The sequence below is a fragment of the Corythoichthys intestinalis genome, chromosome 19 (assembly GCF_030265065.1).
Source record: "Corythoichthys intestinalis isolate RoL2023-P3 chromosome 19, ASM3026506v1, whole genome shotgun sequence".
In the NCBI taxonomy this organism is placed as follows: Eukaryota; Metazoa; Chordata; class Actinopteri; order Syngnathiformes; family Syngnathidae; genus Corythoichthys; species Corythoichthys intestinalis.
Window position 1 is genome coordinate 40,667,308 of NC_080413.1, and position 26,902 is coordinate 40,694,209.

At 41.2% G+C, this 26,902-nt stretch overlaps 1 protein-coding gene across 5 annotated transcripts in view; it reads right to left on the reverse strand.

Annotated features, from left to right (window-relative positions):
* Nucleotides 1–246: 246 nt before the first annotated feature.
* The window catches only part of LOC130907259 (NACHT, LRR and PYD domains-containing protein 12-like), a 45,921-nt gene continuing 19,265 nt past the window's right edge, over nt 247–26,902 (reverse strand). For 2 of the 5 annotated variants that reach the window (XM_057822124.1, XM_057822125.1), the window contains exons 5-12: nt 26,055–26,225; nt 9,034–9,207; nt 8,703–8,876; nt 8,307–8,480; nt 7,729–7,902; nt 7,324–7,497; nt 7,207–7,250; nt 247–5,904 (exon numbers count right to left, since the gene is read on the reverse strand). In XM_057822124.1, coding sequence (XP_057678107.1) covers nt 5,879–5,904; nt 7,207–7,250; nt 7,324–7,497; nt 7,729–7,902; nt 8,307–8,480; nt 8,703–8,876; nt 9,034–9,207; nt 26,055–26,225 — 1,111 coding nt within the window. In that variant the 3' untranslated portion in view covers nt 247–5,878. Of the gene's footprint in view, nt 5,905–7,206; nt 7,251–7,323; nt 7,498–7,728; nt 7,925–8,306; nt 8,481–8,702; nt 8,877–9,033; nt 9,208–26,054; nt 26,226–26,902 lie in introns of those variants that run through there. The other 3 variants (XR_009061432.1, XR_009061433.1, XR_009061434.1) reach the window with 3 other exon arrangements.

Consider the following 26,902-nt stretch of genomic DNA (forward strand, 5'->3'; position numbering starts at 1 on the left):
AACATCTGTAGGATACCAAAAAATGCCGCCAATATTTGGAATTCATGTTTTTGAATAGGCGAATGTCGCTCACTGAGGAAAATCCCGTATTTCCTACGGAGTGAGCTGGGACCTCGCTTCGGAGCTTTGTAACAGACATCGCGAGGTTCCAGAGGGGGCTGGAGTGGGCTAAGATAACAGGTTCATTTTCAGCAATACACTGACACAAGACACCAACCTTCCTTTGTGAAGTACTTTTTCACATACTGTTGGCCTTTTCTACCCCTCTCCTGTTTTGCTTTCTTTTCTTTCCTCTTTTGATAACCCGTTTTCTGTTTTGAAAACACTTCTGCAGTACCGCGCACGCCGAGTCATTGACTGGTGTAAATGCGCACCGCTGCTCCCGGTCTGATCGATGGAAGGGTGGACCAAACCATTTAATGAAAATACGGGGATTGGGGGGTGGCCGGCAATACATATGCTCTCTGGGTGTTTACTTTTTGCTAAAAACAAAACAAGAAAAAGAAGCCCTTTGTTTTATTCCTTTTATATTACAATGATTAATATTTAAATTTGCAAAAGATTGCCTAATGTTCTAATTTTCTTTGTGGGCCCCATTAGGGCATGGGCCCTTCGAATCAATATCGCTTTTCACCCCTGTACGGCGCCCCTGGGTGTTAGTCACATGATCTGTTCGAAGAAAAATTTTTACCCTTTGAATTTTTTTTTGGGTCCTATTCATTCATTTTTTGTTATTTGTTTTATTGCTTTACAACTTTTATAGACAATATTTTACGGAAAACTCTTCATTTTAAATCATATATAGGAAAGTCAATTACATGCAATGACAGTTTTCGGCCACCATTTCGTTTCGGTTTCTTGAGAAGCTCTATACAGTTCATTTTCAGTACAAAAGCCAGGATTTGATTTTATTCTTAGAATGTAAACAAAATAGCTTTTACAAATACATCTGAATAAAAACATACATTTCGCGAGATACACTCTTTTTTTAGTAGATTGCGGGAAAAAAAGGCAAGTTAAAGGGCAAATACTTTGCTCTTCCAAAATCACATCAGTTAGTTTGTTTCTATTTTTATATAATATATGTAGAAATAACCTGCCACCCTCTGTTAAATATTGTCCACACTGACTGAAGAAAAGCGGATTTGACTTGCAGGAGTTCTGAAGACTACCGGCCAATTCATCGGCATGGCTAAACATTGTTTACTAGCCTGTGTGACGTCGCCAGAGGGAGGGAGACAGTTGTATTCCCACACTCCAGCACATACTACTCGATACACTGATAACTAAGGGCGTAATGGTTCATGTGGACCTTTTCGGTTTACATACTTTCAGTTTTCATTTAAGATTTTTTCCCCTCATGAAATGTATTATTAGCGCAAGCTAAGCGCTACGTGTATAACAAACTGCGGGAGTTTCTGTACGTACTCAGGCACCTTTTTAGGCCGGCCTGTAGCTGGCGGTGTTGCAACGGACCCCTAGTCTGTGCCCGGTGGGAGATGCTAAAACCGGTAGCATTGTGGAAATAACTTTTTAGCTCCCCCATTAAACTTAGCAAAGGACAAAGGCAGGTGGATAAATTTAAAGTTATATCGATTCTGCCGCATGGATATTTTAACCCATTTCATACAGCTACTGTAGGTTTGCCAACTGTCCCTTAAAAAACAGAATCGTCCAGAATTCAGAAACAAAACTCCCCTTCCCTTATTACGCTTTCAAGACACACGTTCTCCCTCATTATCATGAAACTCGAAAAATAGTGTCTTATTTGTAGAATGAAAAACACTGGTCCTTACAAGAATATAAAGGGAAAACGCATTACCCCGCTTATCCTGCATTTTGATCAATGAGCTGACGGAACAATGACAACACGAAATCCCGCTCATCTCGTTGGACGAGGTAGTGTCACTAACGGACAAGAGTGTAAGAGATAAGATCATTTTTTTGTTCTTCTCTGTGTACTCCATTTTCACTAACTGCATTATAATTTGTGTTCTATCAAATTCATTATATTTGGAGGGACTTTTTGAACGCACCTAAATTTTTAAAAAAGAAAAAAAAAACGTTTTTTCTAAAAAGTATTTTTCTATTTAAAAAAAAAAACGGCCCAAAACACACACACACACACGCACACACACACACACACACACACACACACACACACACACACACACACACACATAAAGGTTCAGGACCTTAAGCGTTAAATTACACAATTTTAAATTTACCAGGACAGATTTAATTCTGATATACCTGTATTTTGGATTAAAAATACATTGCTGATCAATGTGGGCTGACGACCACGAAAATCTTCCCGATATCATGATGAACCGGAGTTAGAACGCAAGATTGGATGCAATTAGACACACTCGAAAAGAAAAACTGTCGGTGCCAGGATGAGCGATCAGGCAGCATGCAATAGGATGTTAACATACAGTATCGACACTTACAAATAATTCACATATAAGCAGGGGTGAAAGTGGCTAGAATTTCTTGCCAGAACTCTCCAACGTGAAGGTCGCCACAGAGCCAGAAATTTTATTTTTTATTTTTCTTTCATTTTTTGGGGGGGTCAAACATCTTAAACTACTGAAATGCAAAGAAAACTGTTTTAGCCCGAGTATTTCAATAACACATACAAAAACTGATTTTCATTCAAAAATGTATTTTTTCAATGATTTGAAAAAATAAAAATTAACAAAAACAGCAATAACCCCAAGCTCCATCTCCTAATTTTTATTTTCCCTCACATACTAAATGCTAAAACTCAATTTTAACTACTTAAGAACATAGGATACATATTAGAAATGTAGTTAATGTAAACATTTACTTTTTTTTTTAAGAATAAAGATATAAGTAACATACATTCAGAAAAATAAGTACAAATGACTTATATCAGGGGTGTCCAAACTTTTTGCAAACGAGGCCAGATTTGGTGTGGTAAAAATGTGGGGGGCCGACCTTGGCTGACGTCCTTTACGTAGAACAATATATTTAAGTAAATTTTAGCAAGCCATTCAGTGTGTCACAATTGCTTAATTATTTTTTTAACTCTTTCGACTCTCGGGCTCTTGCAAAATACTGCTTCTATGACATTAAACTAGCTTCAAGTTGCTTCAATTTCTTGCTGCGTATCTTCCCTGTAATCTTGTCGTACATGTTAGCGTGTCTTGTTTGGTAATATCGCCTCACATTGAAATCTTTAAAAACAGCGACGTCTCTTTGCAAATGAGGCAGACAGTTTTTGCGTATTATAGTGAAGAAATAGTCTAATTTCCACCTATCCTTGAAGCGTCGGCCGTCACAGTCAACTTTCTCTTTTTTTGTTGATTGTCACCATTTTAGAAAATGGAAGTAATGGGTCACACGGAGTAATATTGCTTAGCCCTTAAATACCTCCAACATGAAGCAATTATCAGAGAATCCCTAAATTTGAAAAATAAAGTCCTAATGAAACCTTTTTTTTTTCAAATTTGTAAAAAGAAAAGTCAAAATGAATATGTGTAATAAGCGCTCTATATCTATAACCCATGCTAAATCATGTGTTTTTTCTCATGGAACCTGAAGATGCATGTGTTGACTTGCATCCATCACTTTTTTTTTTTTTTCAAAAAGAAATGTCAAAATTCTAAATTTGTCTTAAAATCATGAAATTTTAGTTGTATCAAATATGATACATTTGGCAATAAAGGGTTAAAGTGCCGTTTAGTGGGTAAATGAGGGCAGCATTTTGTGTGTAAGCTACTTCATATGCCGGTTGCAGTACTACTGACCAATTCATTAAGTCTGTGTTCGGGCCAGACATTATTGATTTTATGACAGAGGCTGGGGGCCAGAGGTTGCGCTAGACATTTTCGTTGTCTGTCATTTTGACTGACAGGGTCATAAAAATCCGGTCATAATGTATTTTTACCCGTCACTTAAATTTTAAAAATGATAATGATGATATATTCAATAGTATTTAGTTTTCATTCATTTTTAATTAATATTGTAACGCTTGCTTGGCGGCGAAAAATTAGACACGGAAGTCGTGGTATTTTTCTCCCTCTTTTTACTCTGCTTACCGCCAACAACACCAACAAAACAACAACTCCGCCCCCAAAGAAAAAGAGGCAACTTTATAGACCCCGATCACCAACGTCACACGTCAAACGTCTTAATTGTGGTTGTCAGCCCAAAATCTTCTAAATATATATTAAATGCATTTTACCAGATATAAAATGACTACTACATAGTCTGTGGTGATCGTTTGGTGCCCAGATTTCTTGTCGAATTACAGCAGTCCATCTCGCTCTCCTCTTCGGGTCTCTCAGAATACGGTAGAACTTCAAGTCTATCTTCTCTGTTACTGCAACCAACCGCCACACACGCCTTCACCATTTTGATTATTAGTGTTAACGAGCAGAAAAACACGCCGTAATAGGAGGCATGTACGTAGCGGTAATGTGTAAACACGACGAGCTGACACACAATATGGCGGCTCCAGTCAGGGGGCGGAGTTGTAACGTCATGTGATTGGGGTCTATACACAGGCGGCAATCTAGTCCACCAATTGGATGACGCGCTGGCACACCGGGTGCACCAATAAGAACCTCGCGTTGATGTGTCAATCACGGTGCTGCCGCCAGACCCCGGTGACGCTACAATATTCTGACAGAATAGCCAACGACGTCATGCATTAAGAGAGACAATAGCTAATTAATATGCTCACTCGCCACCCTGTGTTCTGGGGTGTGAATTGCAACCTGTCAAAATGACGGACGGACTTCAGTTTTTTCCGTCACCGTTTTAAAAAACCGGTCAACGACGGAAAATATTCGGTTAACGCGACCCCTGCTAGGTGCTGGATGAATTTTGACCACGGGCCGCATTTGGCCCCTGGGCCGGACTTTGGACATGTCTGACTTATATTATGCAGAGTGAAATGGAATATATTTTGAAGATTGCGCAAACATTGACTTTTTTAAATCATAAGGAAATGAATAAGTAGCCTAACATAAATGAACAAATATAAGTCCAAAGTGCACATTGACAGCTAAGATGTTCTGAACCTCCCCATCAGAGCAAATAAAATTAAATATGATAAATAAGCCTCCTCAACTCTTTCGTTGCTCTTAAAGATTTGATCCATTTTATTTGCATTGCCCTTTTTTTGTCGCATCAATTCAACGTTTTTTTTTTTTTTTTTTTTTTTTTTTTTTTGCTGTTCCAGAAAACATGCACATTTGAACACAATCAGGGCTAACCATCTCTGCTGATGACATGTCAGTATGTCAGCCAATTGAACGAATAAATGAGTCCAGGCGTTTTGCTTTGCTGCATGCATTCGCACATTGACGTGACTCATCACCGTCAGACTCAGATAACTGCAGCAGCTGGGAAAACCTCCATGCCGTCCGTGGAATAAAATCAATAATAGATATGGGTGGAAAAGGATTACGCTACACAAGCACTTTATTATGCTTGTTGTTAACACTTGTGTATGTAAAGATGATGTTGGTAGATTGTTTTCTTCTTGGAGCTTAAATGCATGTGTGGCAGCTTAGCTTTTTTTTTTTGACATAGCATTTTGACAGTTGCTGTCATATTTTCGGAATCAAAGCACCGTGTAACGGAACAGCATTCCGGCCCTGAATCTTATACCGGAACTGCGTTCTGGCCCTGAATCTTATACCGGAACTGCGTTCCTTGCCGTTCTGGCCCACTTTCACCCCTGCATATAAGTATATCATTCTTCCATGTGATACAGTAAAACTACAGACCAATGGACACTCAGATTCACATTCTCCGCATTAAGCAGCTGAACAGAACAGATAATTTTTTTTTTTTAAAAACAGAAAACTGCTCTGTGGTCAGACCAATCACAATTCCGAGTCAGTCATGGAAAACTGGTCCTCCGCATGCCTAAAAAAGACAAAAACAATGCAGCATTCAACCCAGAAGCCAGAACTACACTACAGGCAATATTGCTATTGGGTGTTTTTTTTTAACCTAAGCTTCAACAACAACTGAGTTTAAACTGAGGATTATAAATGAACAGATTGTACATGAACAGTGTACAATCCTCAACTTTATATCAACTGGAACCACAGAAGATTTCCAACTGGAGGAGCTCCTTTTTAAGATGCTTTCTGGGCTGGCCAGTCTGTCTGACAGGTAATTGGCGGTCATCCTGCTCTTAAACATGGGACGGGTTTGACTTGTATGTGTGTGTGCGTATATATATATATATATACACACATATATAGTGGGGAGAACAAGTATTTGATACACTGACAATGGGTTTTCCCATTGTCAGTGTATCAAATACTTGTTCTCCCCACTGTATATATATACTGTATATATTTGGGCTGTCAAAATTATCGCGTTAACGGGCGGTAATTAATTTTTTAAAATTAATCACGTTAAAATATTTGACGCAATTAACACACATGCCCTGCTCAAAAAGATTAAAATGTACAGTACAGTGTAATGTCCGCTTGTTCCTTGGTTTTTGGTGTTTGGCGCCCTCTGCTGGTGCTTGGGTCCAACTGATTTTATGGGTTAGTACCATGAGTGAGCATGGTGTAATTACTGACATCAACAAAGGCGAGCTACTAGTTTATTTTTTGATTGAAAATTTTACAAATTTTAATAAAACGAAAACATTAAGAGGGGTTTAATATAAAATTTCTATAACTTGTACCAACATTTATCTTTTAAGAACTACAAGTCTTTCTATCCATGGATCGCTTGAAGAGAATGTTAATAATGCCATCTTGTTGATTTAATGTTACAATAAACAAATATAGTACTTATGTACTGTATGTTGAATGTATATATCCGTCTTGTGTCTTATCTTTCCATTTCAACAATAATTTATAGAAAAATATGGCATATTTTATAGATGGTTTGAATTGCAATTAATTACAATTAATTAATTTTTAAGCTGTAATTAACTCGATTAAAAATTTTAATCGTTTGACAGCCCTAACACTGTATATTTATATGTATATATATGTACTGCTAAAAAAAAAAATACAAGGAACACTAACGTAGCACGTTGTAAATCTGAATGAATGAAATATTTTTATTAAATACTTTGTTCTTTCCATAGTTAAACATGCTGACAACAAAGTCAGACAAAAATTATCCATGAAAATGAAATGTATCAACCCATGGAGGTCCTGATTTGGCTTTATTTGGATACTGTATTTAATGACTCACCTATCTTGATGCAAGGAATCAAACGTTGTTCTTGAAAGTTAATGCTAAAGAAAGACACAAAGAGTCAGAATTGAATGTGAATAATCCTCTGAAAATCTTAATTTTTTCGGCTCCTACCCAACAGAATCCATGCTAGAGCTGTAATCCCTTTTGACCACTGTTAACAACCTCTTTCCTTCTTCTCCCAGGTCGTTGCCCCACAGAACCAGGTTTCGAAGAAGGGAGGGATTAAATCTCAGAGCCTCGACCAATGAAACGCATCCTTTCTTCGTGATATTGCATTTTGACAGACTGCAACAAATGAGATAATTGCCTGAAGTCAGAAGAGGAACAGAGATTAAAGCAATAGAGGTTCTACTGACAGTAGAATTCTGTAGTGAAAACCTCCAAAGCTACTTTGATTTTTTTGTGTGTGTGTTTTCTGTTTTGATTTTGTCTGTCTTCTCCTTGGCTTATAAGAGCAATGATTCTTTTGATTGGAGTAGGACCACAGATAATTTCTAACCGGAGAAGCCTACTTACTCAAGCACTTTTAAGTTGCAATGTAGGCTGGACAATCCTTCAGAGAGGCTCTCAGTCCCCTCGTCCGACAGATCATTGTAGCTGAGGTCCAGAATTTGAAGACGGGAGCGGTTTAACTTGAGAGCCTCGGCCAGTGAAACACATCCTTTCTTCGTGATCTTGCATTTTGACAGCCTGCAACAAATGAGATAATTCCCTGAAATCAGGAAAGGAATCAGGTTAAAGCTATAAAGCAGGGGTCCCCAAACTTTTTTCCTGTGAGGGTCACATAACTTTTCCCTTCCTTGATGAGGGGCCGGGGTCATTTTGTAACAGAAAAGGTGTGAAGAGTGCAGGAGTGCCTAAATGTAAAAATGTATTGTTAACACTATTGGAAAAAAATTAATTAATTTAAAAAATTTTGTTTTGTTCCGGGGGCCGGACCAAATGTGGAGGCGGGCCGTAGTTTGGGGACCCCTGCTATAAAGGTTCTTCTGAAAATAGACTTTTCTCTTTTTTGTCTTCTTTAATAACAGCAGTGATTCTTTGGATTGGTAGAACAGTTTCACAGAATACTTCTAACCAGAGGAGCTCCTTACTTTAGGACTTTTAAGATGCAGTGTGGGCTGGCCAGTCCCTTCGAGAGAATCTCAAACCCCTCGTCTGACAGATAATTGGTGCTCAGGTGCAGCTCCTGAAGATGAGAGGATTTTACCTGGAGAGCCTCGGCCAATGAAACGCATCCTTTCTTTGTGATCTTGCATTTTGACAGACTGCAACAAATGAGATTAATGAGTTTTTTAAAGTCAGGATAGTAACCTGTTTAACGTTTTGGAGGTTTTACTGAGACTAACGCTTTGTCTGCCTTTTCGTGGGCTAATAACGAAAGCTACGTAAAGCACTGCCTCTGGCGATCAGCAGGGATGAAATAGAACAGCAGTGATTTTTTTGATTGGTCAACTGGGTGATTTGTAATTGGAGCTTACTCTCCTTACTCAAGGACTTTTAAGATGCATTCTGGGCTGGCCAGTCCTTCTGAGAGGATCTCGACCCCCTTGTCCGACAGGTAATTGCCGGTCAGGTGCAGCTCCTGAAGATGGGACGGGTTTAACTTGAGAGTCTCGGCCAATGAAACGCATCCTTGCTCTGTGATCTTGCATCGTGACAGCCTGTAACAAATAAGAAAATTGCCTGAAGTGAGAACAGGAAACTAGTTAAAGCTTTGGAGATTCTACTTAGAGTAACGTATTGTCCACTTTTTCTTGGGCTAATAACAGCAGTGTTGACCAGAACCACAGAAGATTTCTTACTGGAGGAGCTCCTTACCTGAGGACTTTTAGGATGCAGCCTGGGCTGGCCAGTCCTTTCGAGAGGATCTGGACCCCCTCGTCCAAAAGATCGTTATCTCTCAGGTTCAATTCTTGAAGATAGTAGGGATTGAACTTGAGAGCCTTGGCCAATGAAATGCATCCTCGCGCCGTGATCCTGCAGTATTCCAGGCTGCAACAAATAAGATTTGTCCACTGTTAAGACTAGAGGTGAGATAATATACTGACTTCCGGGTCGCGTATGGAGTAGACGCAGGTTTTTTGAGCTCCCATCCGCCGCTTCATACTTTCCTTTTTTTAAAGCCTCATCTATACTTTTTTGAGGAGGAACTTGACGTTTTGATGACTATTTGCGGATATCAGCTCAAAGTTCTAAACGATTTCGAACATGGCAACAAAAGCGACCAGAAAGAAGTGTGACACGCCGGCCCCAGCCGTATCCGAGGATTGCATTGAGGCTCTTACGAAGCTACTCGAAGAGCATAAGACTGCACTTTCTGCGGAGTTCGAATCGGCCATCGCACCGCTGGAGGCGAAATTGGACGTCGTGCAGACGACAATCATCGATCACGGGCAACGCATCTCCTCACTTGAGGGGAATGCTCACGAGCTCAGCGACAGAATGGTGGTGCTTGAAGCTAAATGCGCGGCAATGGAAGACCGCTACGACAAGCTGAGAGCCAGAACCATCGACCTCGAGTCACATAGCCGCTGCAACAATATAAGAATCGTTGGCCTCCCCGAGTCGATCGAAGGCACGCAGCACACAGTGTTTTTTTCCGAACTATTGAAAGAAATTATCGGCGATGGGACTCTCGTTGACGCCCCGGAGCTCGACCGGACTCACAGACTTCTTGTAGCCAAGCCAGCTCCAGGTTCCAAGCCCAGAGCGGTGATAGCACGCGTCCACCATGACCAGACAAAGGCACTGATCATGCGCGAAGCTCGAAATAGGAGAGGCAAGCTTTTCTACCGAGGAGCACCAGTTGCCATCTACGATGACTACTGTCCCGAAGTGGCGGAACAACGCCGGGCTTACCGGGAGGTGATGTCGAGGCTGTATTCACAAGGCTACAAACCAGCGCTCCTGTATCCAGCCAGGCTACGGATCTCGACCAAGGACGGGAAGAAAAAGTTCTTCACCTCTGTGGAGGACGCCACAACTTTCTTGAAAGCACACAGTGACAATGCGCCAGGATCCTCGGCTGGAGATTAGGGGTAAAAGCTAACATTTCAATTGATCTGCGTGTTAACACTTGGCTACTTACTGAGGTGGCATTAGCGCACCGAGCTAACTTCGATAACCACAGCGTTCTACTGCGGTCGCTTTTCTTTTTCTTTTGTCTTCCTTCTCTCTTATTTTAATCAGAGCACAATTGACTGATACGATGGTCCTTAATTTATCATAGTTAATATGTCCCTGTGTCGCGTTTACTATTTGACTGGTAGCTCTGATGCTGTTATGCTAACAGTTCAGCCTGGCTGAGGCTTTCATTTTTACTATTATAATTACCAATATTCTTCTTTTTTTTTTGGTTTGTTCTTTGTCTTTTTTCTTCCCATTCATTCTTTCATGCTGGGCACAATGATTACACACATAGGGACTACTAATTTTAGGGGCACTGTTGCAAATATGGGAGTGGGACTGAGGTTAAGTGTATAGGAATTTAGGAAGTACTGTATATGTATGGTAAAAGGAAAGTTAGGAAGAGCTTGCAACTTACTGTTGCTGTCTGTAAAGTTGGGTTTTGGAAGGTTTTTTTTTTAGTTGTTTTTGTTTTTTTATTTATTTAAACGGTTTGGGGAATGGGGAGGGAGAATCAGTTCTTCATGCTCTAATTTAGGCACTTTAAGGGCTCGTATTTTTTTCGAGATGATGTGGCAGAGCTATCACAAAGCGTTTATACTATACTATGTCAGTACCAATATATTCTGCAGATTAGACAATACATGAATGGTGATCTTAATGTTGTAAGCTGGAATGTCAAAGGCCTAAATCATCCAATTAAAAGAAAGAAGGTATTTAACCATCTAAAGCAGTTTAAACCAGACATCGTCCTCTTGCAGGAGACACATCTAAGAGCTTCTGAGCACCTCAGGCTTATGGCGGGCTGGTCGGGGCAGCACTTTCACTCTGCATTTGAAGCCAAGGCAAGGGGGGTTTCTATTTTGGTCGGCAAACATATACATTTTGAACCGGACAATGTTACAGCTGACTTAAATGGGAGATATATAATCGTTACTGGGAAACTTTTTAACACAAGAATTATACTGGCTAATGTTTACGCTCCCAATACTGATTATGTCAGCTTTTTCGATCATTTTTTCCCCCTTCTTAATAGGTTGGATACACATTACTTGGTACTGGGGGGGACTTTAATTGCTGGCTGGACCCGAGTCTCGACCGCTCCTCCAGCAGAGCAGGAGTAGTTAGTAGATCTGCATCACGTATTCAATCATTCATCACTGAATTTGGTATTTCAGATATATGGCGGTTTCTTAACCCTAGAGATAAACAATTCTCTTTCTTTTCCAATGTCCATCACACTTATACTAGAATCGATTATTTTTTTATTAATAGCAGACTTATCCCTCAGGTCAATTCTTGTACATACCAAAACATTGTCATATCTGACCACGCCCCAATTGTGATGTCGATGTCATTTCCCAACGCTCCCCGGCCTATGAGGCATTGGCGTTTCAACCCGGTTTTACTTTCAAATCCTCAGTTTGTTACTTACATAAAAGAACACATTATCCTTTTCTTTGAAATTAATTGTTCACCCGGTGTATCCTCTCTTGTGGTTTGGGACGCATTTAAGACGTATATAAGAGGGCAAATTATTTCATTTAAAGCAAACCTGAAGAGACAATCACAAAAGGATCAATCAGATTTAACAATAAAAATTCAGGAGATTGATCATCAGTACGCTCTTGATCAAACCCCAGAGTTATTTAACGAACGCGTAGAAATGAAAACAAAGCTTGACCTTCTCACCACTTACCAAACAGAAAATCTCCTATTGAAAAGTAAAAGCATGTACTACGAGAATGGTGAAAAGACTGGGAAATTGCTAGCTAATCAATTAAAAGGCCAAAAAGCTAAACAATTTATAACACGTATTCAAACAGATAATGGGGATATTACTTGTAGGTTCCAACCAACAAAAAAGGCCCCAGCTCGACGCTCTCTTCCTCGTTTCCTCCCAGGCCCGCCGGACAGCGGCAAAAATCACTCTCACTGTTTGTATTGAGTTCAATCATTTAATCCAACAAAAAACGACTCCACAGAGCGATATCCAAAACGTGAACAAAAGAGCAAACAGAGAGAATAATGAGGAAATGAAAAATTATCCACTTTGACCGTAAAAGAGAGAAATATAGAACGTTATAGAGAGAGAGGTCAAAGAACTGTGTGGCTCTCTTCCTTATGCCTTAGCGCACCTCCCGCACATGCCGCTCCTTCCGCCTACGTCGTAAACGTGACGTCATAAGCTCGTTTTATAAATCAAATAAATAAATCACAAGCCTATCACATTGAATCAAAACAAATTATTCACAACAAACATGAATAATTAACTAAACGTTATTTAGGCTCCTACATTACCGGCCCCTAATTGTTATCACCACAATGAAACAATTACCTAAAAGTCCAAACTTAAATAGAGGTGCCTAAATAATACACTCTGGAAATTCTATAACAACAAATTGTCTATATGTTCATTAACTATGCTCTGCTTCCTGTAGAAGGCATAGCTTTGTTATCGGCCTACAAAGCTCGTTGGTTTTCGTCTTAACTCGAACTTGACGAACAAGTCCGTCTCTTCCGGGAAAAGTCTCCACAATCCGTCCGAGCGGCCATGAATTCCTGGGCGATGCGTCGTCTACGATCAGCACCACGTCTCCGATGCTGAAGTTTCTTCCAGGCGTAGACCATCGTTGACGTTCTTGGAGTTGCATGAGGTATTCCCTACACCAGCGCTTCCAGAAAATGTCAGCGAGGTACTGTACTTGCTTCCATCTGCGGTTGGTGTATTGGTCCTCTTTCTGAAACAATCCTGGCGGCAAATCGGGCTTGACCTTTAACAGCAGCAGGTGGTTGGGTGTGAGAGCCTCCAAGTCATTGACGTCCGAAGATGCCTTTGTGATAGGTCTAGAGTTCACTATGGCTTCGGCTTCACAAAGCAAAGTTTGTAGACCATCTTCATCCAAAACTTGTTCCTTGACTGTGACGTTCAAGACTTTTCTCACTGAACGAATAAGTCGTTCCCAACTTCCTCCGTGGTGAGATCCTGCTGGTGGGTTGAAATGCCACTGAATTCCTTTTTGTTGCAAGTATTTTTCAATCCTGCTTGTGTTCCATTCCTTGATTGATTTCTTCATTTCCTTGTCCGCTGAATGAAGATTGGTTCCGTTATCCGAATACATTTCCGTGACTTGTCCTCTTCTTGCCAGAAATCTTCTGATTGCGTTTAGGCAAGCATCTGTGTCAAGCGACGACGCAACTTCCAGATGTATGGCTCTTATTGCAAGACACGTAAAGATTACGCCATATTTCTTTACTCGTCCTCGTCCCCTTTTTGCTTGGAGAGGACCGAAGTAATCAACGCCGACCCTTGTGAAAGGTGGATCGTCAGGCAGTACTCTGCAGGATGGTAGATCTGCCATGAGTTGTTGACCCGTAGTTCCATGGAGCCTTTTGCAGGTAACACACTTGGATAAAGTCCTTCTTATGGCTCCAACAGCTCCAACAATCCAGAACCTTTGACGTAGAATAGCCATCATGTGGTTCCTCCCAGCATGAGCTGTGATGTCATGAATGTGTCTCAACACAAACCTCGTGACATGCGAACTCTTGGGCAAGATGGCTTGCTGCTTTGAGTCCTCAGGCATCGCTGCACGGCTCAACCTTCCACCAACTCTCATAACACCATCTTGGAGTACTGGACACAACTTGTAGAGCGAGCTGCCTTTCTTCACTCTTTGGTGTTCTTGTAGCATAGCCAATTCCTCTTTGAAACTTTGGCGTTGACAATGCTTCACAATTTCCAATTCCGCTTCAGCCAAGTCATTACAAGACAAGCACCTTCCTTTGACTGCTTTCTTGAATGCACTCATCTTGCTTTCCTCACCTAATGCACTTAAATCCTTTCTCTTTTCCGTTAGCTCCTTTAGCAAGGTTTTCAACTTCAGGAACCAGGCTACGGCGTTTTTCAAGGCTTTCCAGGATGAGTAGTGTTTCATCCACTGGTCCATGAGCTCTTCAGCCTCTTGCGCCTGAATGATGTTCACTTGAGTTACCGCTTTGACCTCCAAATCATCAACTTTTATCATTGCTGGATCTGGATTTTTCGGCCACTGATCTGGTGGTTTGATCAAGAACTTTGGTCCAGAAATCCAGCACTCATTTTGCAGGAACGCTTCCACAGTTTGTCCTCGGGAGACATAATCAGCGGGATTCAAAGCAGTGTTAATATACCTCCACTGAGAAGTTTGTGAGTGCTCCAGGATCGCTGCCACTCTATTTGCGACGAACGTCTTGAACCTGGTGCGCTCGCTGTTCAAATACTTTAGTACAGCTGTGCTATCTGTCCAAAACACTGATTGCTGTAGCTCCAGCTCCAGCTCTTTTCTTAGAATCTTGTCCATCTTTATTGCAACTGTGGCTGCGGTCAATTCCATTCTGGGAATAGTTGGAGACTTCAAGGGTGCCAACCTCGTCTTCGCCATGACCAAACTGGACTGAACGTTGCCACTGAAGAACTGTAGCAGCAAGTAGCTCGCTGTCCCATAGGCGTCCTCACTTGCGTCAGCAAAGTGATGAAGCTGCGCTGAGACTGGCACGTCACATTGCTTCAACTTGACGCATCTGTTCACTCCAAACCTTTCAAGCTGTGGAAGACTTGAAATCCATTTTGTCCAACTGCAGACCACTGAATTTGGCAGCTCTTCATCCCAGCCGTATTTTTGTCGACACAATTCTTGCAAAATCCTTTTAGCAGGCAGTATTACTGGTGCAAGAAAGCCTAAAGGATCAAAAATTGAACTCACTTGGGACAGCAAGCCTCTTCTAGTATGTGGTCTTTCCTTTTGGTTGATTTTGAACTTGAATTGATCTGATTCGGCGCACCACTGGATGCCCAATGTCCTTTCCATTGGCAAGTAGTCCCTGTCCAAGTCCAAATCCTGAAATCCCTGTGCCCGCTCCCATTCTGGGACCGAGTTAAGAAACTTCCGGCTGTTGCTCGACCACTTTGTAAGTCGAAATCCACCTTTTGCCAACATATTTCTCAACTTGGCACACAGATTGATAGCTTTGTCTTCATCAGGAGTTGATTTGAGACAATCATCGACGTAAAAATTTTTATGAACAGTTTGCGCTGCTTCTTCTCCAAACTCAGCTGCAAAGTCTGTAGCACACCTTTGAAGTGCAAACGTAGCGACACTTGGAGATGAAGTTGCGCCAAAAATATGGACCAGCATTTTGTGCTCGACTAGATCCATCTTATAGTTCCCATCAGGCCACCAGAGAAACCTGAGGAGATCTGTGTCTTCATCTTTCACTCGAACTTGATGAAACATGGCTTCCACGTCCGCCATGACCGCCACGGATTCCTGTCGGAACCTTAAGAGAACTCCCAACAATGAACTTGTTAGGTCAGGCCCCTGCAGAAGTTGCTCATTCAATGATGTTCCTTGGTAGCTGGCGCCACAATCGAAGACAACACGCAGCTTCTGCTTGGTCGGATGTCTCACTCCATGGTGTGGCAAATACCAAGTTCGTCCATCTACAGGTTTGTGCTCATTGCCTTTGAGTTGCACCGCATATCCCTTTTTGAGAAGGTTGTTCATGAATGCAACATACTCATGAAAGTATTTCACATCTCTTGTGAATCTTTTCCCTAAGTTTATTGCACGTTGCTCCGCTACTGCCCTGTTGTTTGGCATACACAACGACTTGTCTTTCACTGGAAGGCAGACATTGTAGTGACCCTCCTGGTGTACTGTAGATTGAGAGACCATCTGGATGAACTGATGGTCGTCCTTGGACATCTCCAAACTTTCAGTCTGTCCAGCATCAGGAAAGTCCTGCTTGAACTGCAAATGCCAAAGCTCCTCCAGCCTTGCCACCGAAATTCTGTTTGCAGTAATTCCTGTCAGCTGATTTGCTTGAGTTCTTTCTGTTCCACTTCTAAGTGGTCCGTTCACTGTCCAACCTAATATCGTCCTCACGGCATATGGTCCATCATTCACGCTGTTTATCACTTGCAGCGGTTCCATTGCCTTTGGAACATTTACTCCAATGAGTAATCCAACTGAAGCTTGAATAGTAGGGATTTTTACCTCTTTTAGGTGAGGCCACTCATCAATATCCTCTTGACGGGGAATATTGTCCACAGCTACAGGAATGACCTTTTGTGAATACACTTCCTTAAGTTCGACAAACTGTTTGCCATTCAAACTGCTTATTTCCAGACCTGTCACGACGCGTGTGTTCACAATTGAATCATTTCCCATTGTCCGTAATGCAATGCTTGCATTGCGTCCATTCATATTTAATTGGTTGATCAGTGACTCCGTAGCAAAGCTAGCTGAGCTGCCTGGATCCAAAAATGCATAGGTCGTCACTGTCTTAGTTCCTCTTTGCGCCTTGACACAGACTGGAACTATCGAGAGCAAACAATCTTCTTTACCGGCCCCGGTGACGCCACATGTTTCAGTTGATTGTACGAGGGCACTTGAAATAGATTGTTGCTCACTGTTGTCTTTCGCAGGTTCTTCGCTGGAGTCTTTATGGACAACGTGTAGCGCTGTGGGATGCTGTTTTAAACATTCTTGGCATTGAAGCCTTTGTTTGCAGCTAATACTTGTTTGCTGAGATATCGCTTGGCAGAGCCCGTTAAGAACTGGTTGATGTTGTTCTCTATTTTCCGTCCTTGATAATTCAGCCATTTGAACTGCTGTCGTAGGTGCATCGGGTGTTATGCTTGATGTTGGTATGATAGGCGGCAACGGTAATTGAACGGCTGGATTTGAGTCTTGTTTACCGCTCATCTCAACCACTTTAATTCCACCATTTTCTTGAGTGTTTTCAAACTTTTGCAACACCTCCATCATTGCGTCAGCCTTAGCGAGTGCAGTTTGCATTTCATGCTTTTCCTTTTTTGCCTTTAATGCAACTTCCTTTTGTTTTAATGCAGCTTCTTCCTGTTCAATTTCCAATTTTGCTTGTAAAGCTGCAGCTTGTGCCTTTAATGATGCACGTTCCATTTCTGTTTTTAATCTAATTGAGGATGCTGACGAAGACGAACTTCTGCTATGATATGATCTACATCGACTCCTACTGGTCAATTTTGTTGACGTAGACCTACAATCTGCAGGCACTTGTTTGCTACGTCTTTAATTTGGTGAAGCACGTTCGATAACTTCATCCATCCACTCTTCACATTTCCAAAAGACGTCATCCAATAACTTGTTTTTGGGACAAAACCAATTTTTGTCATCAACAAGCTCCTCTTCAGTCATTAATTTCTTAAGGCTGTCATTAATGTCCAAAACCTCTTGCTGCATTCCGCTAAAGTTCACACGAAGCTCATTTTTTACAACGTCGATATTAGCATCATCTTGCATTAATTCTTCGATGCGGCCTTTCATGCGAGCCAAGTTCGCTAGCTTATCTCTGCGTGTCTTTAGCTGTTTAGCTTTGAGCTCGTCTACAAATTTCGTATCCATTCCTATTGTCAATTTTTTACAATCTTGTTCATCCATTATGAATCAAGACTTCCACAAAGTTCCACAAGTTCAATAGGAATGTCAAACGATACTGCAGCGTCGTACTTTCGCCTCTTAGCCAAAGCAAAGCTAGTTAGCAAGCAGTTGTACACGGCACTCACTACTTGTTGCGTCAGCCGTCCACGGCTGCGGCGCGACTCTTTTTCTCTTCCAACGTTGTAATCCGTTTGTGCAGGCAGTCCCACTTTGCATCAATCCACAAATAATCCACAAAGAGCGAGTTTTTTGACTTGCAATGTAGGTTCCAACCAACAAAAAAGGCCCCAGCTCGACGCTCTCTTCCTCGTTTCCTCCGAGGCCCGCCGGACAGCGGCAAAAATCACTCTCACTGTTTGTATTGAGTTCAATCATTTAATCCAACAAAAAACGACTCCACAGAGCGATATCCAAAACGTAAACAAAAGAGCAAACAGAGAGAATAATGAGGAAATGAAAAATTATCCACTTTGACCGTAAAAGAGAGAAATATAGAACGTTATAGAGAGAGAGGTCAAAGAACTGTGTGGCTCTCTTCCTTATGCCTTAGCGCACCTCCCGCACATGCCGCTCCTTCCGCCTACGTCGTAAACGTGACGTCATAAGCTCGTTTTATAAATCAAATAAATAAATCACAAGCCTATCACATTGAATCAAAACAAATTATTCACAACAAACATGAATAATTAACTAAACGTTATTTAGGCTCCTACATTACTCTTAATCTCACGGAAATAAATGACACCTTCAAAAGTTTTTACACCCGGCTGTATACCTCGCAATTCCACAAGAACGATGATGAGGATGATGATGCAACTATTGCGGCCTTTCTTGACCCTTTACCCATCCCAACCATTTCACCAACATTACGGGGGAAAATTGAGGGTCCTTTGTCCCAGGTGGAGATAACCCGGGCTATTGCATCCATGCAATCTGCGAAGACGCCGGGTCCTGATGGTTTATCGTCGGACTTCTTTAAGACATTTTCAGCACTACTCTCACCGTTCCTTGTCACGGTCTTCTCTGAGTCTCTCAGGCTTGGCTCACTCCCCCAGTCCATGAATGAGGCTCGTATAACTCTCATTGCCAAAAAGGGTAAGGATCCCACACTCTATGCCTCATACAGACCAATCTCTCTGCTAAATGCAGATGTCAAAATTTTTCCCAAGGCATGAGCACACCAGTTAGAGGAAGTTGCCCCTTTAATAGCAGGATCAGACTGGTTTCATTAAAAATCGACACTCCTTCTTTAATACTCGCCGGCTATTTAATATCTTATACTCAAGCCCGAGCAATATTCCTGAATGTGTAGTCTCACTTGATGCCGAAAAGGCATTTGACCGTGTTGAGTGGAAGTACTTGTTTAAGGTCCTGGAAAAGTTTGGACTCGGTCCAATACTTGTAGCATCAATAAAACTGCTGTACGCGTCTCCCATTGCAAGAGTTCAAACAAATAGTATAAGTTCTCAACCCTTTGCATTAAATCGTGAAACCCGCCAGGGCTGTCCACTGAGCCCCATACTTTTTGACTTGGCAATTGAACCGCTCGCAATTGCACTTCGGAACAACCAGAATATCTCCGGTATTTGGAGGGGGGGTACAGAGCATAGGGTGTCTCTGTACGCAGATGATCTCCTCCTTTATGTGTCACATCCAAATACCTGTCTTCCTGCTGCTCTTTCACTGCTCGAGCAATTTGGTTCAGTGTCTGGATATAAGATCAATATATCTAAGAGTCAGTTATTCCCAGTTAATAGAGAAACGTCAGATTTGGACCATAGCAGCACGCCGTTCCAGATTGTAGAGAGACAGTTTACATATCTGGGGGTGGTCGTTACGCGGCAATTTAAGAATCTTTTAAAAGATAATTTTACTGTTTTGTTAGATCAGGTTAAAACATCATTATCACAGTGGTCTCCCTTAACATTATCACTTGCTGGACGTGTAAACTCAATAAAAATAAACATACTTCCAAAGTTTATGTACTTACTCCAGAATGTTCCAGTACTTATTCCAAAATCTTATTTTGCTTCTTTAGACTCCATTGTTTCCTCATACATATGGCAAGGCAAAAGGCCTCGGATCAGTAAAACCATACTACAGAGATCCAAGAAGGATGGAGGCATGGGGCTCCCGGATTTTCGATATTACTACTGGGCTGCTAATATACGTTGTATCACTTTCTGGACTCACTTTTTTCTTCAACTCGATAGTCCAGGCTGGACGTCTTTGGAGCTGGACTCCTGTGAAAACATCTCTCTTCCTGCACTTCTTGCTGCACCTCTCGACTGTCGTATACCAAACTCACTTAATCCAGTGGTACGTCATACCCTTCGAATATGGGTCCAGTTTAGGAGATTCTTTAATTACAAACTATTTTCTCTCTTGAGTCCAATTGCCTCCAACCACCTTTTCAGTCCCTCTTCCTCTGATTATAACTTTCGGATGTGGCACAATAAGGGTATCACATCCTTTGCCGACATGTTTGAAGATGGACATTTTGTTTCATTTACTCAACTGACTGAGAAATATAATCTGCCCAAAACTCACTTTTTTCGTTATTTGCAAGTCAGGCATTATGTACGCTCGAATGTGCCCAATTTCCCCTCAGTACTCAGTACGAATCCAATCGACCGCTTTCTTTCCTTCGATCTAATCCCTAAAGGTGCACTGTCGAAACTGCACAGTTATATTTCATTGTCATTGGGCTCGGCGACTGATAAAGTGAGGGCAGCCTGGGAACAGGATCTGGGGCACCTCTCTGATAATCTGTGGGATTCTATATTATCTGCAATACATAAATCATCAATCTGTGCTAGGCACTGCCTCCTTCAGCTCAAGGTGGTGTACAGAGCTCACATGTCAAAAGCCAAGCTTTCCAGTTTTTACCCTAACATAACTTCCACCCAGGGACGTGCGGTGAGGTTCATGGTTGGTGAGGCACTGACTCCTTTAGTGTCAGATTTCCAAATATATAAACCAAAAAGGGTAGCTTATTGAATTGGCTACTGGTTATTTCATATCTCATCAGCATTCTTCACAAAACACGCACACACGGTACATATTATCGATACGTAAAAGTAAGAAAATAACATGCATTTGCTCTACACCCTCAATGTGTTGGTCGTCGCAATTCTATAATTCATGCAACATAAATGAGAGTAAAGAGTGGTGTACAAAACCACAGAATTCAATTCTGACCTTTAGTGAAATATTCATTGTTTTTAAAACTTTTAATTCTGATACTTTAATCAATTTATTACAGATTGCTAAACAAAAAGTGTGAAAAGAAAAACAAAGAATATTTTATTTAAGGCCAAAATTTAGTTTTTAAATATTCTATTGTATTTTTCTTGGTCTAAGCTCTTTTTTTTTTTTTTATAAGATTGAAATGAAAACTGTTTGTGCTCTTGCGCCTGTCCTTCACCACAAAAACCGGCGTTACTTTGGAAGGGCATAGGTTTGGTATCAACATTCGTAGGGACGATATAACAGCATAACCTGCATGTAGGTACACTTTTTGCTGGGGACGGGACATTAATTAGATCAAACAGATTGGATGAAGGGGGCAAAGGGCCACATTTCTCATGTATATGAATCGATTCAAACCTTTGTTTTCAAAAAATACTAAAGAAACATTTTGAAAACTTCCTGAATAAATGTCTGGTTTTTATTAGCAAACATAAACATAATGAAAATAATTCACTTAATAATGGTAGGGTCAATTCTATCCTTACAACATATGGAACTATTGAAAGATCTAAATTCTCTATATACAGTGCCTTGCAAAAGTATTCGGCCCCCTTGAATCTTGCAACCTTTCGCCACATTTCAGGCTTCAAACATAAAGATATGAAATTTAATTTTTTTTGTCAAGAATCAACAACAAGTGGGACACAATCGTGAAGTGGAACAACATTTATGGGATAATTTAAACTTTTTTAACAAATAAAAAACTGAAAAGTGGGGCGTGCAATATTATTCGGCCCCTTTTACTTTCAGTGCAGCAAACTCACTCCAGAAGTTCAGTGAGGATCTCTGAATGATCCAATGTTGTCCTAAATGACCGATGATGATAAATAGAATCCACCTGTGTGTAATCAAGTCTCTGTATAAATGCACCTGCTCTGTGATAGTCTCAGGGTCCTGTTTAAAGTGCAGAGAGCATTATGAAAACCAAGGAACACACCAGGCAGGTCCGTGATACTGTTGTGGAGAAGTTTAAAGCCGGATTTGGATACAAAAAGATTTCCCAAGCTTTAAACATCTCAAGGAGCACTGTGCAAGCCATCATATTGAAATGGAAGGAGCATCAGACCACTGCAAATCTACCAAGACCCGGCTGTCCTTCCAAACTTTCTTCTCAAACAAGGAGAAAAATGATCAGAGATGCAGCCAAGAGGCCCATGATCACTCTGGATGAACTGCAGAGATCTACAGCTGAGGTGGGAGAGTCTGTCCATAGGACAACAATCAGTCGTACACTGCACAAATCTGGCCTTTATGGAAGAGTGGCAAGAAGAAAGCCATTTCTCAAAGATATCCATAAAAAGTCTTGTTTAAAGTTTGCCACAAGCCACCTGGGAGACACACCAAACATGTGGAAGAAGGTGCTCTGGTCAGATGAAACCAAAATTGAACTTTTTGGCCACAATGCAAAACGATATGTTTGGCGTAAAAGCAACACAGCTCATCACCCTGAACACACCATCCCCACTGTCAAACATGGTGGTGGCAGCATCATGGTTTGGGCCTGCTTTTCTTCAGCAGGGACAGGGAAGATGGTTAAAATTGACGGGAAGATGGATGCAGCCAAATACAGGAACATACTGGAAGAAAACCTGTTGGTATCTGCACAAGACCTGAGACTGGGACGGAGATTTATCTTCCAACAGGACAATGATCCAAAACATAAAGCCAAATCTACAATGGAATGGTTCAAAAATAAACGTATCCAGGTGTTAGAATGGCCAAGTCAAAGTCCAGACCTGAATCCAATCGGGAATCTGTGGAAAGAGCTGAAGACTGCTGTTCACAAACACTCTCCATCCAACCTCACTGAGCTCGAGCTGTTTTGCAAGGAGGAATGGGCAAGAATGTCAGTCTCTCGATGTGCAAAACTGATAGAAACATACCCCAAGCGACTTGCAGCTGTAATTGGAGCAAAAGGTGGCGCTACAAAGTATTAACGCAAGGGGGCCGAATAATATTGCACGCCCCACTTTTCAGTTTTTTATTTGTTAAAAAATTTTAAATTATCCAATAAATTTTGTTCCACTTCACGATTGTGTCCCACTTGTTGTTGATTCTTGACAAAAAAATTAAAATTTTATATCTTTATGTTTGAAGCCTGAAATGTGGCGAAAGGTTGCAAGGTTCAAGGGGGCCGAATACTTTTGCAAGGCACTGTATGCCACGTTTAGAAGAGCTTCCACGCTTACACCTCGAAATGTTAACTCCTGTTTAGCTAGGATGCAGGTTGCATTAATGAGGTATTTCAAACTCTATACCTTAGCGTTCTGGATGCTACCGTTGAGCTTCCGCTGTTCGTCAAAGCCAAATCGATCCTTGAGCTTCCAAAAGTTTTTAAAGCAATCAGGCTTTGAATGTGAGTGGTCGAGCTCTCGTGTTTGCTGAGGCTTCGTGGTAGTTTTTTAATGTCACAATATCTCGTGTTAGTCCAGACATTGGCACAAGTTGAGAAAAAAAGGCAGGGAAAGCAGCAAAGCCGATTTTTTTTGAAGGACAGCCACATAGCCAGTCTTTTCGGGTGTACCAGTCCGTTTGAAAAGCGCGAGTTATCTTCTGTCCCGTAGTTTGAAGCAAACCTTTTAGCTCCGGTGTTGTGTTAACCGCGTCCACATTTAACGGAAAGTCCAGTTTCCCTTGCAGTGCGGCAGAGTGCTATCTGCCGCAATCTGTGCCTTTTCACTGCGGTTTTATTTCCCATCAGCAAAACTAAATATGTCGCTAACAAACATTAAACTTTAAGGGATAAAGACATTAGCCAGACTGTGAAAAATCAGGTCAAATAAACGTATCTGGAAACATTATAATGGCGACATGCAGATGTACGGCAACCAGCACGCTCCAATTCCATGTATCAACCCAGTTTGTTTAAGGATTGCGCAATCAGAGGTGAGGCTTTACTTGTTGCTGCCGCACCTCTCGTTTCATTTCTTTATTTGAACAGGAAATAGGCAAATTCAGCAATTTTGACTATAAAAATGTTTGAAATGAGTCATACATAAAGAGCAATGGACAAATATTCATATAAATTTGATGCTATAATTATTTTTTTGTCATGATCTGCTCTGCCTCACCTGCCTCCCCTGACCGCACGTCACTGCTTCCACCTGAGATAAATGCAAATCAGGGGACGCTACATTGATACACATGTATTGGCTATGCCCCAAATTGCAAAAATTTTGGCACAATGTTTTTCAAACTCTGTCTACAGTGGTAAATAAGATCATTAGCATCAATCCCACCCTAGCTCTGTTTGGTATTTTTGGTGAAAACTATGGTCATTTGTCATCTACAGAACACCGTATGATCACTTTTGCACTGCTCTTGGCTAGACGCAAAATTTTGCTAAGATGGAAAGGTGCTGCTCTGCCCACGCTTGACCAGTGGCTTTGCGATCTAATGTCTTGTCTCAAGTTAGAAATGCTGCGCTTCTCTATGACCAGGTCAAGGAGAAAGTTTCATTTGACATGGGATCCTTTTTTGACCTATTTTCACAATACTCTAACAAAGCCATGAGTTATGCTTAGATGTGGGGAGACGGCTCTTGAGACATGTGTATAAATATTACTATTATTATATTTAATTTTCCCTTTCTAGAGGTTATCGAATATATATGTATATGGACATAAATACAACAGCTTTGATTGTCTGTGATGCACTGCTAATAACCTATCATTGGTATGCATGGTGTGCCTGAATTATATAACTAGTCAGGACAGTTGGGGTTGTGGGTGGGAGGGGCTGTTTTGATTTTCTTTACGCTTCTGTTTTTCATTTGTAATAATATTTTGTTCATAATTATGTTGTTGTTTATTGTGGTTCTATGTACATTAAAAATGAATAAAAATATTTGAAAGAAGACTAGAGGTGGGAATCTTGGGGCACGATTCGATTACGATTCAGAGGCTCCGATTCGATTATAAATCGATTATTTATTAACCCCCACCCCGCTTTTATTGTTTTGTACATTAGTTCCAAAATTGTTCAAAAATCTTCTCAGGCTAAACCAAATTAATATTTCAGTATCAATTTATCAGTTAACACCAGTAAATAAAATACTCAAGTCCCCATCGTTTATCAGCAGCTTTAAACTATATTCAATTAATTTCATGTTGTTAATCAACCGTTGAATTTGTTAAATTGCTCCCGTTATTCCTTAATTTCCCTTCTGTCTACTTTCGACATGTCAAAGTTTTAAAACGGTTTCATCATTTAAAGATAGATTCAAGTCAAGATTTTGCCGATTTAGGAGTGTTTTGGATAAAAACTTAATTAGGTTGGCTACAACAGAGCCTTCTCGAGAAGTCTACTGCTTTAGGATAGCGGCCGTTTACTAAGGCCGGCCAGACTGTCATGTCACATCTAGTTCTCTATTACATGTTCTAATGCCGCCGTCGTCTGTCATTTTACATCTAGCTCTACATTTATGTGATATCTACCATCGCCGTATGTGGCCGTATGTTCGTAGCAACTAGCAACTGGGCGTTGTTTGTAGCGGCTGTCGGCCAGTCAGATATTATTGTTTTTCTATCTAGCGGCATGAGTTGAACATGATATTTACTCTCGGTCCGTTCCTCGTTGCATTCCGAAGAACGCGCTGTGTTTTATGTGGTATAATTTAATAACCTGAATTTGGATGTTTGTGAATCGTTCTCAAATCTTCCGTGGCCAAATCGCGAATAATCTAAGAATCAAACAATTTTGCATGCCTCTAGTTAAGACCCTCTTTCCTTTTTCTCCCACGTCATTGCCCTACAGGACTAGCTTTTGAAGAAGGGAAGCATTTAACTCGCGATCCACGACCAATGAAACGCATCCTTAATTTGTGGTCTTGCATTTTGACAGACTGCAACAAATGAGATAATTGCCTGGAGTGAGGACAGGAACCTGGTTAAAGCCATAAAGGTTCTCCTGAAAGTAACATTTAGTCCCCCTTCTCCTTAGCTAATAACAGCAGTGGTTCTTTGGATTGATCGACCGGATTCACAGAATACTTCTAACCTGAGGACATTTAGGATGCAGTGTGGGCTGGCCAGCCCCTTCGAGAGGAACTCGACCCCCTCGTCCGACAGGTTGTTGTTTTTCAGGTCCAGATGTTTCAGGTTGGATGGAGAGCTGAGAACGGAGGCCAGCAGGGGACAACTGTTTTTGTCCAGTTTACATCCAAATAACCTGGAGCACACAAGCAGGGGGAAGTTGTGAGAGCGAGCCGAACATAACACTTGCTGTCTTTAGTACAATGCCTTGTAGTGCAAAACGTAACAACAAATCTGAAAACCAAATAAAATGAAGAAAGCGGAAAAGGTGGCACAGTGCACTCTTGGCTGATCGGACAAGAGGGAAGATGCGATCGCACCCTTGGCTTAGATTAGAGGGCTCTTTGCGTCCTTTGTCAAGTGCGAATGATTTCTGCATATTGAATTAAACATAAAGTGTCTCCCCGTAAATCAATCGTCAATCACAACAGCAGCACAACACAAATCTCTTCGCATATAAACCAGAAGTATTGCTTGAATTTCAGCTCTTCTAAAATAAAATGACACTAATAACAATTTTGAACACATAATAATTAAAAGAAAGCACATGTAATCAAACAGGCTTGAGGCCTTTTCACACTAGCGTCAGCCCAGTGAGAAGAGCGATCCACAGCAAGCGCAAAACAGGAGAAGCCAGCCACATAGCCTGACATCAATGCTGTCAGGAAGAGAAAAGCGGCAAGCATATTTACCAAGCACCAATGCGTTTATTTTTCAGTGTTGCATAAGAAAACAGCGGCGTTTCCTATTTCGAGGAGTAGGGAGCTTTATAACAGCTGTGTAAAGAGTTTTACCAGTTTCGCTAAGAAGGTG